Source organism: Equus asinus, chromosome 21 (assembly GCF_041296235.1).
Source record: "Equus asinus isolate D_3611 breed Donkey chromosome 21, EquAss-T2T_v2, whole genome shotgun sequence".
NCBI classification, from domain to species: domain Eukaryota; kingdom Metazoa; phylum Chordata; class Mammalia; order Perissodactyla; family Equidae; genus Equus; species Equus asinus.
Genome location: NC_091810.1, coordinates 98,614,328 through 98,633,272, shown reverse-complemented (window position 1 = coordinate 98,633,272; position 18,945 = coordinate 98,614,328). Strand labels below are relative to the sequence as shown.

The window sequence follows — 18,945 nt, the reverse complement described above, 5'->3', positions numbered from 1 at the left end:
CTGGGGAGCCGTGGTGGGTGCTGTGTCCAGGCGGGTGCCCAGGCCTCTCCACGCCAGTGTCCTCTTTCAACCAACTCAGCTGCCTTGAGGGGGCGGGTGGAGCAGGAGGAGGTGAGGGGACCTCCTGCTTTCCACCGAGAGGCAGAGGGAGGGTCCCGCCATTCCACCAGATCTAAGGGAGACTCAAGAGCAGAGGATAAAAACACTCACATTTACTTTGTTTACGCAGCACCCAGATGTGAAGGAAAGTGGGAAGAAATCGCACGGACGATCCCTCATGACCAACTTTGGGAAATACAAGGTAGGAGCTGGGGTGATGAGTGTGCGCAATTCAGTTAATGCAGCGACCTGGGGGAACAGGAGAAGATCATCGTGACCCGGGGATAAGGGAAGATTTCCAGACAGGATGCCAGAAAAGGAAAAGCTTGATCGTTAAGCTACTTTAACAGTTGAGAACTTCTGTTCATCAAACATGTCAATAAAAGCGCACCCAACAAAGGACTTAATTCTGAATACATAAAGAATTCCTACAAATCACTAAAAATCACAAGCATCCTGATTTTTTAAAAAATGGGCAACTTAATGACACTTCATAAAAGAAGGTCTCCAGATGGCCAACTCGGAAAAGCCGCTTGCCTTCTCTATCATCTGGGAAGTGCCAGTCAAAATGGCAACAAGGGCCCACATCTGCATGCCACGGTTGCAACCACAAGGAGACTGACAGCAGCAGGTGCACTGAAGACGGGAGCTGGGGCCTGCATGGCTAAAGGGAACGCGTGTGAGCAGCTGCTTTGGCGCCTGCTCCACAGGATCCGCTGAGGCTGCACCGGGTGTTGCCTTACCAGCCGCATGGTTAGGTGTGTGTCATGGGACCAAGACAACAGTATTCATGGTGGCATCATTTGTAATAGGACAAGCAGGAAACAGTTCAAACTGTGGTGTATCCACATAAGGGACTATATTAATCATCAATGAGAATGACAAAATTACAGCTACGTGCAACAAAACAATCTTTGTAACATGCCATTGAGCAGGAGAAGTCGGGCCCAAGAGAATACACTCAGTTTTATTCCATTTATATGAAGCTCAAAACAGGCAAAAAGAATCTCTGGTGTAGAAGTTAGGGTAGAGTTGCCTGAGGGGAGAAGAGATGACTGATGGGAGAATCAGGTTCCCGTTTCCTTACCTGGGGGTTTCACTGCGCGGAAGGTCCCCATGAGCAGTGAAGGTGGTGTGCTTCTGTACACGTGTGTCACTAGACTTCACTAAAAAGATAAAACGTGTCATGTAAGACATCAGTTACTGGATGGTGGACTCTATGCCTGAGGTTTCTGTAAGGCCTTTTCTTGTGCTTTAAGGAATATTGTACCTGGAATTTCCTGCCCCATCAATAGGATAATTTATTAAAAGGCTGGACAAAATAGTCATTATAATAAAAAACTGAAGAGAATCAAAACGTTCACCCATAAAGACTGCTTAGGTAAACCGAGGTTCATTCATGTTACAGACAGTCATGCAGCCTTTAAAAGGTGACCATGCTGCTGAGTTCAACATACGCACACAGGGAAAGTAAGATGAAAATCGGTGATGTGGTTTGTCACCATGACAAGAGGTGCCAAACTATGCAAAGAAAATAGTCGTCATTTCTCCAAATATTATCTGTCGTTGGTGATTCATTACTTATTTCTACTTTTTGCATTTTACATTTAAAAATGAACTTTAAAAAGCTAGATTTATTATTGTAATACTTCAAATTACTAACTATATGTGGAATTAGAGAATGTTTCATTTCTTGATTACAAACTACTCGTTAAATTAAAATTATTTTCTAGAGTAAGTATTTTGGGGAGTACTTTAGCTACTAGAGAATTAGAATTTATTATGCCTCAACTCATAAGAATGAATGCCCACAGGACTACTTATAGGTTATTTTAATAATATTTCATAACAAAAACACAGTAGGAAGCTGGAGAGGGCAGCCGACCTGCCAGCTGTGAGAGGCCGGCTGGAAATGACATCAGTCATCGGATGCTTGGGTCCCCACTGTGAGCACCGAGGTTCTCGAGGCACAGATTATGCCTGAGAAGGTTCCAGACTAAATTGATGCCTCGCTGTCAGTGCAGTAGGGTTGAGTGTGTTTATGCCAACGGTGTAGCTTGTTTTTCTCCGTTGAGGGTGAGAGACTGGAAGGCAGTGTGTGGCCGTGGTGATGTGGGAGGGCCCTTCCCTCTCTGAGCCCCTTGCCTCCATGTCCAGGAGACCATCTACAGCTCTTCTTCCCTGTTTGTGGAAGCTGTACTTTTGGTGGCAAGGTTTCCTGCCGTTACTGGGGTCCCTTTCCATGATTTGTATTGTTGAGGTACATGTTGCTGAATATTGGGGTTGTCTCCAGTGTGGCGGGGATGAAACCATGTCATCCTGGAAAGTTTTATGTTAACAGCCAGTCTGTCCAGAAGACCCCACATTACTCTCAGCCTTTCAACCTGAATCCCCTGGGTAGTGGGTTTCATTCTGCTGCTAGAAAGTAAAATGGGTTAAAGCTCGACAGAGCAGTTGACACAGATGGTTATTAGAGTGCATTCTGATCAAAAGCAGGGACGGTAGTTATTCGTTAGACAAAAAGTACTGCTTGTCTTTCTTATCAATTCTGCCTTTCGTAATTCAGTAGGAACACAAGCTTCCTATATAAGAGGATTTTTAACCCTTATAATCATTTAAATAGATGTTACAACTATGATCCTCATGGAGACCCTTGATACCTGACTAGTGAGGTCTTTCTAGGACCTGTGTGTCATGTGGCTTAAAAGCCAGTTTTAGAGTGTGAGAATCAGTTTTGCCTTTGTATTTTAGTGTAATCACGGCCGTAACATGCTTTTTGTCAGTGGTGACACAGGCTGCAATATGTGGTCCGTTCTGTTCCTCTAAGTTACCATCCTTGTGCGTGTGTGTGTGTTTTAAAACCAATCCCTTGTCTGTGTGTGGTAGATGTCCCTGATGCAGTGACTTTGTTGTTAAGTTTCTGTGATTTTTCCAGCAGAAAACCACAAAATCACGGTCTAAATCTTACGGTACTGATGACGAGGAGGATGCACAGCAGCCTCCTAGCAAGGAGCCCAGCCCGCTTTCCAGGTGAGGAGCTGAGTCCCTGGGCCCTGCCCCTCAGCTTGGCTGTCTTGGTTGTGTGTGTCTAGAGAATTGGATCGCAGGGGGAGTGCTCAGTGCAAGGGATGTGCGAAGGTCGCCTGGAACAAGATGAGAATGCATGGGGCCTGGCGCCAAGCCAGCTCTCTGTAAATGCTGGCCATGTCTTCCGAGAAGAGGGGGCACGAGCTCATCCAGGCTCCCCTGAGACTAGAGGAGAGGATGGAGGATAAGCTGGTGAGGAGCCAGGTGTCTGGAGTTTCCAGATGCAAATTCCTGTTCCTCCAGCTCTAACGGGGACAAGTTAGGCTCCTCGTTTCTTTCTGTTTTTTGGAGTCAGTGTAAGGAGTTAAACCACTCAGGCTGATGAAGCCACACCCTAGTCAACTAAGCACTCAGAATACTAGCTGCTGTCTTCTGTGTTATTGGCGACAGAACTTGGGATGAGTGAAGTGACCATATTTCAGAGGCCATACTGTGACACGACATCTGATGTAGGGTTTTCTGGCAGTCTATGTTACACATCGTCTCACCAAGGAGTGGAGATCATGTCACAGATAGATACACAAAAACATGCGCATGCGCACCCCGACACATCTTGCACCTTTGCTAAAGGACGGAACCTCGGAGGTCCTGTGGGGACGGAGTGCATTCAGTGTCTAGTGAGATTTTACATGTAAGCTTTACCTCGAGAGAATGTCTGTACCTAGAATAGTAACTGACTGGCAAGCGCACAAGGGATGTGTGGTCCCTGCTGGTAGGGTAGGGAAAACTCAATGTGTAGTTGTAGTAGAGAATTAAAGAGAAATGGGGTCACTTTCCCGGAGCCCTCTGCTGTGAATTCTGTCAAATGTGAGTGTGAGGAAGGCTCAGCTCTGAGCCACATGGCCGCAGAAGGGGCAGCGTTTGAGGAAAACCAGGACAGCCTCAACTGCACAAACGGGACATCGGTACAGGTGTCACATGAAGTCATGTCATGCAGTGCTGGGGTCACGCAGAGGTTTGCTCATACAGCTATCAAGGCCTGAACAGCTGTGACGATGTCCTTTTGGGACTTCAGTAAACCAATCTCCTCCCAGGACAAGGATTAAACAGAACTTCTCTGTTTCATGGAGTGTCTTGGAGTTTCACTTGTAACTTCTAGGCATGACCTCACAGGATTTATAATTGTTAGCCTTCACAAAACCAGATTTTCATCAATGGCTGTAGAATTCCCTGATTATGCAATAACTAGGAACATGCACTCTTTCGTCATGTTGGTTTTTATCCCTGTATATGTTCCTGTCTCCTTTCTTGGCAAAATGAATTGTTGGTGCATTTTGGCCTTAGTTCTTTCATTGGATGCATATAAGTACCATTGGGGTGAGGATTTTTGTCTGATTGTTCACTATCTTATCCCCAGTAGGTGCTTGATAGGTACTCATTGGGTGAATAAATCCATATCTTCACCATCTAACTCCAGAACATTTTCATCATACCAAAAAGAAACTCTACCCTTAGCAGCCACCTCACACCGCCGACCCCCAGTCTCTGGCACCAACCAACCTACTTTGTCTTTTAGATTTGCCTTTTCTGGTCATTACGTATAAACAAAACCATGCAACCTTTGGCCTTTTGTGTCTGGCTTCTTTGGCTCAGTGTGAGGTTTTCAGGACTCGTCCTGTCATGGCAGGTGTCGGTGCTCCAGTCCTTCTCACTGTTGAGTATATTCCCTCATATGACGGATTGCATTCTGTCTACCCACTCTTAGTTGAAGGACATGTAGGTTGTTCTTGCTCTTTGGCTGTTTTGTTTTGGCTGTTGTGTGTAAGTTTTTATGTGGACGTGTTTTTATTTCTCTTGGGTACATACTTAGTGGAATTGCTGGGTCACGTGGTGACTCCATTTAACTTTTTGAGGAACTGCCAAACTGTCTTGACAAAGCAGTTTTACTGTTTTATATTCCCCAGCAACGTGTGAGGTTCCCCTTTCCCCTCCTCCTTGCCAACACGATACTGCCTGCTTTTGGTTATGGCCATTCTAGTGAGTGTGAAGTGGTATCTCATTGTGGATTGATTTGCATTCCCTGATGACTAGTGATGCTGAGTATCTTTCCATGAGTGCATTGGCTGTTTGTGTATCTCCTTTCCTGAGGATTAGAGTTTCTGATAGTTAGGGGTCGCTAGAGGAGAGAAGTGTGTCTGTGAGGAGAATGTGGGTCTGTGGAGCAAGGAGAAGTGGTAGAGTCTGTAGCGTTGTAGAGGGGATCCTAGGAGTGGTGTATAGGAGAGAGAACAAAGCAATGGATGTTTGTTTTAAGAAAGTTGAAGAATATAGAAAAAGCATAGAGAAGGAAATTTTAAAAATCAGTTGTAATTGCCCCTCCGCAGGATAATCACTATGGAAATTTGGAGGTTTCCCTGCAGATGTAGATTCTCACAACCCACACGGCAGTGTTTCTATACTTCAGTCCAGGTTTCCTCCTGCCAAAGCAGAGCAGATCCCTGAGAACTCTGGTGTTGCCCCCTAGCCCGGGAGCAGTGGGAGGCAGCCCCCACGAAGGAACTCACAAACACATGAGAAGAAACTGTGATTCCTGGCTGAGTGGTGAATAAATCACGGGTGGGTGCTGAGCTGGGACCTGTGCCTGCTTCTGGTCCTGGCTCTGTTGGATCCGGGAGAGGGAGCGGAGGGACAAAACCCCAGCCTCTTCAGCTCTGAAACCTCCTAAGTAGGGATGTGTTTTCACAGGCTTGGTCGCCGGAGGAAAACCATGAAGCTGTGCCGAGAGCTCTCAGATCTGGTTGTGTACACAAACTCTGTGGCAGCCCAGGACATCATGGACGATGGTGAGGACTCAGTGTTTCTCCTCTGCGTGAACATTCCTGGCCTTTCCTTGTCAACTGCTAACTTGTCTCTTGTCTGTCGGGTGCCATCATGAATTCCGGGAACCGGGTCGAATCCTCCTTGCTTGTCTGGAGACTGCGCACCCGTGCGATGCTGAGCGCACAGGAGGCTCTGTTGATTATTGGTTACCGTGGTTGCCTGAGTGACCAGAGGGCCAGGGAGGTCGTGGTTACTGTGCAAAGACAAGAGCAGCAGACAGGTCTCCCCAGCTCACAGGTGCCCATGCCAGTGCCAGCGACCAGGGGAAGGAAGAAATTAATTGGCTAAAATAACTCTTCGAAAAGCCCCTATTTTCTCATTGGAAATTTTGACTGTGATGGAAATAATTTAACCCACAGATTGACGTTTTAACAAAAAGCAGAAATTTCAGAGGTGTTGCCTCTCTTGCCGTTCGTACCGCCGTCGCTGTGTCTTGAGAGTCCTGCTCGCGCTGCTCTTCCCCGGACTCCCAGCTGGTCCTTTCCTTTCCCTCTTCCTTTGGTCTGAATCCGTTCAGTCAGTGAGCGCCTCAGAAGGAAACCGTGTCTGTGGCGCTCCGTCTGGGCCTGACTCTGGTGGAACTGAGGTGGAGTCAGAGCCTGTGTCCTTGTCCCCTGGTGGCAGGGAGCAGCGTGTCCTGAGCCTTGCGACCTCCACGACCTCTGGATCCTCTGGCAGTCCTTTCTCCCCGCTCCACAAGGGTATCTTTTTCTGTCTGCAGGTTTTCTTGCCTTTGGTGTTGATTCTTTCTTCAAATGGTGACAGTTATAAAAAGTCTAAATTAATTTCTCCTGTGAGAACAGGAGACACTGTCACTGGCCTAGCAGGTGAACAGCACATTCTTGGGCTCACTGCCCACGGCTCAGAGAGGCGCAGGCAGTGGTTTAGTGGAGTTAAATGTGCATTTGGTTTAGAGCAGTAGAGTTTCTGATAAAGGCCTTGGGAAAGCATAATTGTATTAGCTTAGTGGGAATAATATTTACTCCTACTTGGCTCTTGAAATTTAGCTGTTTTTGTCTTTTGTGTGTGGGTTTGTTTTTAACCACAAAATGAGCAGTAGATAATGAATTCGTGGCTTATCCTAATGCAGAGCAACTTGATGATAACACGGCGTGCATATTTATGTCGAGGGATAGGGAAAATAGTGGTGCTGGCCACAGGGCTCCACCATCTGAATGTGGCTCGTCAGAAAGACTGTGATCTTGGGACTGGCCTGGTGGGGCAGTGGTTAAGTTTGCGCACTCTGTTTCAGCGGCCTGGGGTTCGCTGGTTTGGATCCCGGGTGCGGACCTATGCACCGCTTGTCAAGCTGTGCTGTGGCAGCTGTCCCATATATAAAGTGGAGGAAGATGGGCACGGACGTTAGCTCAGGGCCAAACTTCCTCAGAAAAAAAAAAGAAAAAGGCTATGATATTGTCTGTTCTCATGTTCAAAGCATGTCCACCACAATCTGCAGAGGTCTTGCTTAGCATCTCAGGACATGTAAACTGTGTTATGTCAATATGTCAATAAAATATGTATGATAAGGAGAAAGTCAAGATGAGGGGATTCTTCAGCTTGAACCTGTAATTCCCTGCTCCCTTTGCCTCTGCCTGAGTTTGTGACTGTTCAAGTTCCCACCCTGGAGGTGGAACCGTCAGTCATTTGGCCATGTTTAATATCCAAGTGTGCACAACCGAAGGACAAGGGCCCCTGGGAGACTGTGTGCACTGAACACGCACCGTCTGCATACAGTTCAGGCCCAGTTGGCCCAGCAAGACGATAGTCAGCCCCTGGTTTCAAGGGCCGTGTCCCCCCGGGGCGGGGGGCAGACACACTTGGCTCATTGCTATGCATGCTGGAGTGAAACCGAAGCTCCGCGCAGGTCTGGATCTTCCCTAGACTGCCGTCTTTCAGTGGGTCCAGAAGCCGCAGGGGAGGTCATTTGGGGTGGGGAGTGGGTGTTTGGTGGGGGTGTGGGTGTGGTGGGAGCATTGAAGACTGTGTCTACAATGAGAGATGGGATGGGAGAAAAGGGTGGAGGTGGGGCATTTGGACGTTGACCCCATCGTGACCCCAAACTTGCAGCTTCCTCGGCCCTGGGTTGACCACCCTGATGAAAGTCCAAGCAGAAACTTTACTATCTGCTTCCTGGTCTTTCACCTCAGTATTTTTCCATTATTTATAAACCTGGTGAGCTTGATGATTGTGCCAAAGCTTTATTTCTTTATAATGCTCTTTCGAGCTCTTTCTCCATTATTTTCTTTTTCCAACAGATTTTGACTGATTCCATAAATCTATTTAAATTAATTTTAAAACTCAGTTTTTCTTTTTTGGAACTGGATTTTTTCCTTCATTTTCTTGGACCTTGAATCCAATCAGTTAATACGTATTTCACATGTTGCCTTTGAGAGGAATACCTTCAATGACTGTCTCCCTGTTGCCAGAATAAGTTACATAGATAGTTTTATTTATCCATGACTGTCTACATCTTTGGCAAAGATATTCGTTTGACTCACGCACCTAAAACATAATTTACCTGCCTGCCCTCTTCGTGCTCCCAGATGGACACAGATGAGTGAGGTGATTGAATTCTTGGAGAATGTGGGATGCACAAATAAGCAGTTCTCCTAGTAAGATGCACAGCTCTGATTTGGCCCCAAATGGGAAGAGTCCTGAGAATGGAATTCCTGTGTCTTGCTTGGTCAGGAGCTCACCCGCTTTGCCCTGCCTGTGTCCCTGGGTTGACCTGGTACAGCTGGACATGTTACAAGGTCTAGTATGAGTGGTGTTTTCTTTGCTGTACTCACGTTTCTTTTTTCTTTATTAAACACTGCCAGGAAGCACAGGAAATGTGCTGTCATTCAGTGAAACAAGAGCACATCAGGTTGTTCAGCAGAAGGCAGAGCAGTTCATGGTTTACAACCAGAAGCAGCTCACAAGGGTTTACCCCTCCGCCTACCGCATTGATTCCAGCAACTTCAACCCTCTGCCCTACTGGAGCACGGGCTGCCAGCTGGGTGCGTATGCCTCGCGGAGCAGCAGTTCTTTGCGTGTTGTGGCTCTGTGCTGCGTCTCCCTAATCCTCTCCCACTTTGACCTTGTGCAGTGGCCCTGAACTACCAGTCTGAAGGGCGGATGATGCAGCTAAATCGAGCCAAATTCAAAACCAACGGCAACTGTGGCTACGTCCTCAAACCCCAGCAGATGTGCAAAGGTGTGTGCTGGCTTCACAGCCCTGTGTCTGAGAGCAGGAGGCGGCTCTTGAAGGAGCTCTCTGGAGAGTGCGACACCCGGTGTTTGCAACATGATTTTTTAAAAGAAGGAGGCTGAGGTGTTGGAGTGTAAATTAGAACTTGTCACACTATTGCACGTTTTGAGCATGACATCTGGGACGTTCTCTTTTGCGGTTATGCCTGTGAAGAGGGGCCTGGGTAGCAGGGGACTGTCATCTGGAATCTGTGCCCAGCATGATGTTCATGGGGCGTAACTCGTAAACTGCATGGCCTGAGGCCTGTGCACAGGAGCTCTCTCAGGGAAAGTGAGTCTGAAACCAGCTGAAAACTTAAAATCCCCCGAAACGACACCCTCAGCTGTGTCAGTCAGTGTGGGCCCGTGACAGAACAGCTAGCAAAGAGAAAAGATAGTGCCGTTTTAGGGCAAAACACTTTCTCTTGGTTCTGCTCATTAAAATCCTTTTACAATTTTCCAAATTGTGTTTTTAACAATTCAGATGACGACATGTCTTCAGCGTTTCACATCTTGCATGTCTCCTTGCTCGACTGTTCACTCAGTGGCAGGTCTTCCTGTTGGTTGTCTTCAGTCTCCCCCAAGATAGTTTAGGTTAGAAAATTATTTGAATCTGAGCAACCACTCTGCTTCTCTGTTCTGTTGACAGTCACGTAAAATGTCCTTGTTCCCCATGCCGTGGCGATGACTGTGTGGCAGACATCTGCTCTAAATGGGCCATTCCTTGGCCTTTGGGAGCTTGGGTCCTAACGAGAACCACTGCGTGGAGGTGCCAGCTGGCACTGTCTTCAGGCAGAAGCCATGCCGATGGTTGGGTGACCATGTCTTTGCTCTGAGAGACACTAGGAATTCAGCACTTGCCGTTTCTTTGCTCTGCAAGCTTATGGGGCTCCTGCGTGTGTGTGTGTGTGTGTGTGTGTGTGTGTGTGTGTGTGTGTGTGTTTCTCACGCTGCCAGTCAGAGTTTAACCTCGGCTTTACTTGGCTTAGGTACTTTCAACCCTTTCTCTGGTGATCCGCTTCCCGCCAACCCCAAGAAGCAGCTCGTCCTGAAGGTGATCAGTGGGCAGCAGCTCCCCAAACCCCCAGACTCCATGTTTGGGGACCGAGGCGAGGTAAGCGCGTGTGACCAAGGGCGCTAGGTGATTATTTCCTGGTTTCCATTTTGTCTAAAGTGTCTTGAGGGCTCTGTGTGTGCGTGCATATGTGTGTGCACATGTGCATGTGTGTGTGCACATGTGTGCGTGCGTACATGTGTGAGTGTGCGTGTGTGTGCGTGCATGTATGCATATGTTCATAACGAGTACTGACTGCAGCTCACAAGTACTGACTGATGTATTTCGAAGCCCATGTGGCTCCTCGTGGGGGACAGTGTGCCATCCGTTTCGAGGGCTGCGTGCACACAGTCCCACTCACAGTGCAAGGCCAACACAGGCAGGGCTAAAGTCGAGGTGCAGAGAACCCTTTAGGTGTTAGTAGGAACACTGCATCCCTCACCCCCTGTGACCTCGCCTCCACTGCACATTGGCCACCCCTTGGCCCCATGCTGGCTCGTCACCTCAGCTGCAGCCTGATGTTGGGGTGTCTCCTCTGTGGCACAGCCTCCTCTCCTCCCGAGCTTTCACCTGTCACCCCCATCACACCTGCTCTCAGCCTTCTTGGCCCCCGTTTCTCCCTGACTGTCGGCCCCTCCTGTGCTCACATCCTTCCTGTCAAGAGTATCCCTCGCTTCAGCTCTGTGCCACTCCCACCTGTCAGCTGAGATTTCTGGATCTTCAGTGTTGATGGGAGCCAATCAGTCTGCAGTCTGATGCCACCACAGGTTCCATCTCAGATCTCGGCCCACCGTGGTGCTCCCCTGCTTGCAGTCACGTTCTCCACGGTGGCTGTGTGCAGCTCCTCTCTCCTCAAGCATTTGCTCTCAGCTCTTCTCTCTCGTCTTCAGTAGATGCACTGTGTCCTCCTCCTTAGGAAGCAGGTGCTGCAGATGGGACCATGTATCCATCTCTGCTGCCTCCAGCCTCGTCCAAACCCCTGTCCCCTGGTGTCTGGTCCGCTGCAGTGGCCCTCGCTGCCTGGCCTCCCTCCGCCACTCTGTTCTCTTCTCAGCAGCGGGAAGGATTGTCTTGGGAGTGTCAGGATGTTTATCCTTTCTTCTTTTTTCCATCCTTTTCTAATTGAAGTATAATTGACGTACAACATTATAATAGTTGCAGGTATACAACGTGGTGATTTGACATTTTTTTTTTTTAAAGATTTTATTTTTCCTTTTTCTCCCCAAAGCCCCCCAGTACATAGTTGTATATTCTTCGTTGTGGGTCCTTCTAGTTGTGGCATGTGGGACGCTGCCTCAGCGTGGTTTGATGAGCAGTGCCATGTCCGCGCCCAGGATTCGAACCAACGAAACACTGGGCCGCCTGCAGCGGAGCGCGCGAACTTAACCACTCGGCCACGGGGCCAGCCCCATGATTTGACATTTTTATACATTATGAAATTGCTATGTCATGCTTTAGTCAGGCTAACGAAAATAAAGATACAGTTTTGTCTTTTTATTATTATTATTTTTTCGCTGAGGAAGATTAACCCTGAGCTAACTTCTGTGCAATCTTCCTCTGTTTTGTATGTGGGATGCCATCTCAGTGTGGCTTGATGAGTGGTGCATAGGTCTGCGCCCTGGATCCAAACTGGCAAACCCCGGGCCGCCAAAGTAGAGTGTGCACTTAACCACTAGGCCACGGGACTGGCCCCAAGATACAGTTTGTTCCCCTGTCCGGCTCCCTGAGTGCTCAGCCTGTGACCTCATGTTGTTCATATCTCTGAGAATGAAATAATAGTTTTTCTTGCTCCCAACCAGAAAATTGTCGTCTTTAATTTCACTCTTTCTTTGCCCTCCTGGGACTTCTTCCTCCCAAATCTCTCCCTGTCTCGCTTGCACTGTCCAGTTCCACCTCTGGCATCTTGCCCAGATTGCAATGTGATGCTGGAGACACTGCTGTCTGGGTTTGTTGCTGAGAAGACGGAGGCACAGATGGCCACACCACTTGCCGAGGTCGGCTCAGGAGCCACGTCTGAAACAGGAAGTGCTCTTCAAGCCTGTAGGCATCTTGAATTCCTTCAGGAGAGAAATCATATTCGTTAGCTGCCCCAAAGGTCTGAGATTCCCAGTGGTCCATCTTTACCACAGGCTTCTGTTCAAGGGAAAGACTTCTAGCACAAAGTCGTTAACTGAGAGCGAGTAAACTTTGCCATGGTTAGTTGTGTCTGTCCACCTAATTGTCTTAACATGTTTCCCATTGTCCCTCCAGGTCTTATTCCCTGAAACTTTCCCCAAATTCTGTATTCTCCTTACTCTCCATGCTTCTAAAAATGTCCCTTCTCAAGCTTCGTAACTCTCTCTCTTTTAGACTTTTAGACCAGCTCTTTCCAGATTCTTTAGGTTTTTAGTCCTTCATTGCTTATTATCCAGAACTTGCACAACAAACAAGAGATTATGGGTGACCAACAAGTGGGACTCTCCCCAAGAGGAGAGGGCTGAGGGGGATGGGGAGACTAAACACTCACATCGTTTCTTTCGATTCCTTTTTAATCTTTTTTATTTTTTGCTACTTTTAAAGTTACATTATAGTAACAATTGATTTAAATACATTAAAGTGCACAAGTCAAGTGTGGACATCTTGATTAATTATTATGCAACCCAGGTCAAGACAAAACATACGAGAACCCCCAGGAACCTTCCATCCTCCTCCCAGTAAATATGTGCTCCCAGCCCCCCAGGCAGACACCAGCCTTCACGACAGACTCGTTTTGTCTCTCTCAGGCTTTGTGTAAGTGGACTCTTCAGCACATTCTTTAATGTCTGGATTCCTCGACATTATGTCTGTTCTTTTTCATTGTTGTACAGTATTCATTCAGTGAACATTCCCCAGTCCATCCATTCTGCTCTTGGGAGACATTTGCGTTGTTTCCTGTGTGTGATGATTGTGAACACGGCTGCTCTGAGCTTGGACAGACGCTGCCATTTCTGTGGGTGTGTACCTTGAACTAGGTTCTGGGCTCGTTACGTGTAGTTTGTGGAGCATTAGTAAATATTGGCAAGCAAAAAGTTGATCTTTTCTTTCATTCCTGTTCATATATGTGAGTCTGTTGCACCTGGTACAGCTTCTCTTTCTTAGTAAGCATCTAATAAAAGGGTTGCTGTTGAAATGTGGACATTTTGGCCAATATTGTCACATTAATTAACACGTATGTAGAAATGCATCCGTTGTAATAATACTCTCTATTTGCATAGATCATTGATCCGTTTGTTGAAGTTGAAATTATTGGATTGCCAGTGGATTGTTGCAAAGATCAAACCCGTGTAGTGGATGACAATGGTAAGGTGCTAGTCTGTGTTATTTATAATCAGAATGCTGTGGAAATAGAACCTGCACTGAAAAATGTGTCTATGTGAAGGAGAAGCAAATCCCTAACCCATCACTGCCGTTGGAGTTGCTGTCGGGGTCCTGCCAGCACGTGAGACTCAGTAATGTGGGGCTGAGCATGTGCTGGTGGATGTTGTCACCATGATTCTGAAGACTTTTGCTTTTGAAGCAAAGTTTTTTTCTCTTGAAAAAGAATGAGTGATATTTTAAAGGCTGGGTTAAAACTTCCCCCAGGAAAGTGCCTACACTGTTTTATATCATGTTCTCATTCAAGAGCCTGCATCTTGATGATCTCATTTTTTCTGGAGCGTGTGAAACTCCAAAGGCAAGCATGCCTCTAGCAGGTCGACTTCCTGAATATGCCCCTGGGGCAGACGGGCAGCATTCTGGCTGTATTTTGGTTCCATGTAAAAAGTTTCACCCAAGCCTCCTGTCTTTTCTCGGTAGTCTTCTAAAATTGTGCTTGTTCATACATGTGACAAACCTGTTCTCAATCTCTCATCATCAGTGCTCTAAAATAAATCCAAACCTTAATCCTCAAAATGTTTGAGAGGGCACATGTTCATAAAGAGACCTTAGGAGGAGTTTCTCTAAGTGCTCTTTTAAGCAAAGGAATCGGGGTTCAGGAGCACAGTCACAGGCCACATGATGATGTTTTGGTCAGCGATGGACCACAGGTAGGACGGTGGCCCTGTAAGACGAGTGCCCTGTGGCCCAGGTGTGCAGTGGCTACACCAGCTAGGTTTGATAGGTGCTCCCTGTGACGTCTGCACGATGAAATCGCGTAACAGCGCATTTCTGACGCGTGCTGCAGTGTGAGCCTGCTGCTTAGGGGGTAACAGGCTTAAAGAAGGCAAACTTCCAGTGCTGCGTTTTCCTACCCTTGCTCGGTGGATCCTTTTAGTCTCAGAAGTAATTTAGAGGTCATCACTGAGTTGACAAAAAGATAATAATCCCTTCTTGTTCAGGAGGGACATCCAGTGATTTTATCTGTAATGATTTCATTAGCTGAGGTGTTTAACAGGGTTATGTGGCTGATGCCCCCTGAGTGCCTTTATTAATAAACCTTATCTTCATTTTAGAAAGGAGAAAGAAACATATAGAGCACTTGAATTTTTATCAGTTTATATAACTATTTTCTCTGAATTTTACCCAGAAATAAGTGTATTTTTGCCTTTTAGAATTTGAATGGAATTTTATACCTTTCTATTTATTTTCAGTAGCCATGAAAATATATCATCTTTCATGTATTAGGGTCTTGTTTCCTGAGAAGCCACTGAGATCGACGGTGCCGTCTGATTAGGCTCTGTCGCTAATGGTGTGACCTTGGGCGCATCATTTTCTCTGAGCGTCAATTTTCTCAAATATAAAATGAGTTATAAATACTTATCTTTCCTGCTTTAAGAAAAGAGCATGTGTTATTTGTATAATTTTAAACAGTTGTATATTTCTGAAAGCCAGTAATATATATTTTTTATTAATCAGAAAAAAACAAAAGCCGTGCCCGCCCTCTTGAGGTCTGTCCAAGGGTGGACAGAAGGGTGTGCGTGCGGTGGCTTGCAGGCCTGTGCGGCACCGTGCGAAGTGCTCACAGTGACTCTGCCACAGCTGGTCGTGGTATGCGAGAAGCTGATTCTAGGGGGGGCATCGTTCTTGATTGTTTTTGCTGACACATGATTCTTAGACCACAACTGTAGGTACTTTTCACCGCACTGAGTCATTCTGAATCTGAATCTGAGGGCTTTCTCTGCAGTGCGGTTTTGCATTAAGGATCATTAGAGATCATGTAATAATTGACAGGCGTTTTTCTTACTAGCTGTTTCCTGGCAATGGAGTGAGTCCAAGGTTTTATTTCACTAGCATGTGCTGGGACAGCCCATTGTCTCCGCGTGTTTAAACACCATTGTGGGCCGTTTTCCCTGTCCCTTTCGCCAGTGTTGCTGCTGGTTCATGTTTAGCCAGGCTGTTTGCTTTCATGATTTTTCTTTTCCTGTCTCTCCAAGGATTTAACCCAATGTGGGAAGAAACCTTGACGTTTACAGTCCACATGCCAGAAATAGCTTTGGTCCGGTTCCTCGTGTGGGATCATGACCCTATAGGACGAGACTTCGTTGGGCAAAGAACTGTGACCTTCAGCAGCTTAGTGCCTGGTGGGTACGGCTGCCCCGCTCCCCAGACTGACCATTCCTTTTTCTTGGGCAGAGTTAAAACATGGCGTGCATGACAGTTGATGCTCAGCGTGTGTGACACACAACACTTGGCGATGATCATGTGCGTGTTGACGTGCTCTATGAAATGGAAAGCCTGTGGGGTCAGATACTCAGTCCTATTGCCCCCATGGGAAAGCCACCCACGGTTCAGTGAAAGGAAACTGCCTCTCTCCCACCAGGCTACCGGCACGTCTACCTTGAAGGACTGACAGAAGCATCCATATTTGTGCACATCACCATCAATGACATCTGCGGAAAGGTGAGGAGGGAAGAGGCTCGAAGCCACCTGCAGCAATATGTGGTCCTTATTTTGACTAATTGCATAAAAGGCATGTGCCTCTCCACAAGCTGTTCTTTATCAGAAACCGGCTCCCCTGGGAAGCCAGCCAGCCCTGTGCTGCCCCCGCTCAGGCTGCGCCCCTGTGCCCCTCCGTCATCGGGGCTGTGTCCTCTTCCTTCCACCTAGGGGCCTCTCTGGGCTCTAGGAAAATGGAGCAAACTAGGATTCTCTCAGGCAATCATTTGTTTGGCTAAAACAATGAAGATACAGTTAAGCTTTGATTTTATTTTAATCGTTGAAAAGACTCAGCAACCTGCCAGTTATAGACAGGAAGCTTCCATCCAGTGCCATTGTATTTAACTGAAACCTAAAGTCAGGAATGAATTTATAGCTGCCCACAGGACTTGAAAGAAGGGACCACAGAAATGTCCTCCGGTCCCTGATGCGGCTGCCTTCCCGGGAGAGCTCAGGCCTGTCTGCAGATCGTAGCTGTTCTCTGGTCGGGCCTAGTTACTGGGGCCACTGGGATGAGTATTCAGGACCAGACAGGATGTGGAGAGGCTGAGAGCAGTGAGCAGGACCCGGGATGTCCAGGGCTCTTTGTCAAGGAGCCCACCGAGCCCACAGCTCCTCCTGCAGAGGGATCCGAGTGCTGTGTCCTTGGCTTCCTCGGCTGGACCGTGGGATAGAAAGGTTGCCTGGCGCACATGGTGAACTGCAGAAATGTTGGCTGCTGTCACTGTGACCACACGCTGCCTGCCAGGGAGCGGCTGGTCCAGCCTGACCAGGCCGGGTCCATCCCCCATCAGTGGGGTGGTGCGGAGGCCCATCTCCCACCGAGGGAGCTTCCACTTGGCGCCTGCTGTGCTGCCTGTTAGGAGCTCCCTCTGGCCTGAATTCACACAAATGAGAGTGATCGAGAAATGGTCCTTGAATTTCTAGGAATCCCAGGTTTTCTAAGGGGTATCTGCAGCATTTCTTGTGCTTGAGGGAAACAGGAAAATTCAGAATTTGTTTAAAACTTGAGCCAGAAATAAAACTTGAAAAAGGAAGTCCATGTTCTCCCTCCTACATAAATGTCCAGGCGAGCGTCCCATTGTTTGTTCTCTCAAGGTCTGTTTGGGTTGAGGATCATGAGCCACAGCATGCAGTGAGGAGCCTGTGCCTGTGTCGAGGTGGAGGAAAGGGTCAGGGAGCGAATGCGTTTCTCCCTTGTTTTTCTGACACCCCATCTGGAACAGGCCCAAACAGTGTTCTGTGTGTTCTGCTTTCCTTGCAGTGGAGCCCTTTAATCCTCAACCCCAGTTATACCATCTTGCACTTTCTAGGAGCCACCAAGGTAGTGACCGCGTGCGGCTCTGGCCCAGCCGTCCCCTGCTGTGCAGCCTGGCGGCATGCCTGCTCACCCTCCCACTCGCTTTCCTAATCACCTTCCCACGTGCCCCTGCCTGCAGGTGGCTGCTCAGGGGAGCTGTCCCAGCGTGCCGTCGCTGCGGGCGGGGAGCTTGGGGAGAGCTTGGCTGCGAGGAGGGAGGCAGCCTCCTCACAGGGGCTGGCAGGACTTGCATGCGTCGTCATCATGCTGTGAGCGGCTGCTTGCTTGGTGTGAACATTCTTCAGTGGCTGTGGAGTGTGTTTCGTGTCCATTTTTCACGGAGACGTCATTTAAAAGGCAAGTTGCTGACCCTGCGGCATCCACCTAAGTTGTGTTCGGTCCTCTGTGTCCACAGAGCAGGCAGCTGCAAGGCCTGAAGGGCCTGTTCCACAAGAACCCCCGGCTCGCTGCCTCCGATAGCAACCCCCATAGCATGCGGAAGCGGTCACTCGGGGACAGGATTCTGCGACGCACAGCCAGCGCTCCAGCCAAAGGCAGGAAAAAGAGCAAAACAGGCTTCCAGGAGATGGTGGAGATAAAGGATTCTGTATGTGAACCTGCAAGGGAGCCTGACGGGGTCCTGAGGAGGACGGCGCGGAGTCTGCAGGCGCGCCCTGTGTCCATGCCTGTCGGCAGGACCCTGCTGGGGGCCTGGCCACCCGCGCCCACAGTGACCGAGGCTGCTGAAGGGAAGGAGAGCCCTCCGGGTAAGACACCTTGAGTTCCTCTGAGGATAAACTGTACAGCCGCTCTCAGGTCCCTGGTTACCATTATGACCTGGTCAATGTTTTGTAGGCAAAGGAAAATATACTGAAAAGTTATAATTTTTAAGGTTTTCTTTAGGACCAAATTGCAGGCTTTGGAGAGAGGGTGGTCCAGAGCAATTTCCTGGTCACCTAGCGCTGGACAATAGCCTAGCTATCTGACACTGACGGAGAGGGATGAGGGGTCTCAGGTGAAATGGCCAGCACCTATGGGTCTGCAGGTGCGGTGGACGGAGGGTTGCTGTCCTGCTGCCCAGTGGGCACCACGTTTACTGAGTGCTCTGAGGGTGAATGAGATTCTGTTGACTCTTCTGAGGTTGAGTACAGCTGTTTCTGTCCCCACCATGAGACACATTTCCGCTACTGGGAACGTGTGTGGAGAAGGAGGAGAAGCCAGATGTGAGAAGCAAACCCCTTGTCGCCTGAGAAGCCTTTGCTTCTCCAGAGGCAGCGCAGCAGTTCTGAGCCTCGCTCCCCTGATGCGGGGTGGTGTGGGGCGCAGGGGTCGCGCTCCTGTGCAGCTGTGGGCCGCTCAGGCTCAGGAATGGGTCCCCCTCCTGCTCCCCTAGTTTGAGCACAAGGCTTCACCTCATCAGGAGCTTGATAAAGAGCCACGCCTGCGTGCGGTGCCCCAGAGCTCCTGGCTCATGTGGGGGCTCCCC

At 48.4% G+C, this 18,945-nt stretch overlaps 1 protein-coding gene across 17 annotated transcripts in view; it reads left to right on the top strand.

Annotated features, from left to right (window-relative positions):
* Window positions 1–18,945, top strand: part of PLCH1 (phospholipase C eta 1) — a 223,838-nt gene that overhangs the window by 199,684 nt on the left and 5,209 nt on the right. For 9 of the 17 annotated variants that reach the window (XM_070493783.1, XM_070493797.1, XM_070493790.1 and 6 more), the window contains 12 exons: window positions 230–301; window positions 3,035–3,129; window positions 5,872–5,969; window positions 8,826–9,005; window positions 9,095–9,202; window positions 10,224–10,348; window positions 13,135–13,260; window positions 13,522–13,606; window positions 15,658–15,804; window positions 16,044–16,123; window positions 17,424–17,483; window positions 17,875–18,226. In XM_070493783.1, coding sequence (XP_070349884.1) covers window positions 230–301; window positions 3,035–3,129; window positions 5,872–5,969; window positions 8,826–9,005; window positions 9,095–9,202; window positions 10,224–10,348; window positions 13,135–13,260; window positions 13,522–13,606; window positions 15,658–15,804; window positions 16,044–16,123; window positions 17,424–17,483; window positions 17,875–18,226 — 1,528 coding nt within the window. The remainder of the gene's footprint in view (window positions 1–229; window positions 302–3,034; window positions 3,130–5,871; window positions 5,970–8,825; window positions 9,006–9,094; window positions 9,203–10,223; window positions 10,349–13,134; window positions 13,261–13,521; window positions 13,607–15,657; window positions 15,805–16,043; window positions 16,124–17,423; window positions 17,484–17,874; window positions 18,227–18,945) is intronic. The other 8 variants (XM_070493786.1, XM_070493798.1, XM_070493782.1 and 5 more) reach the window with 7 other exon arrangements.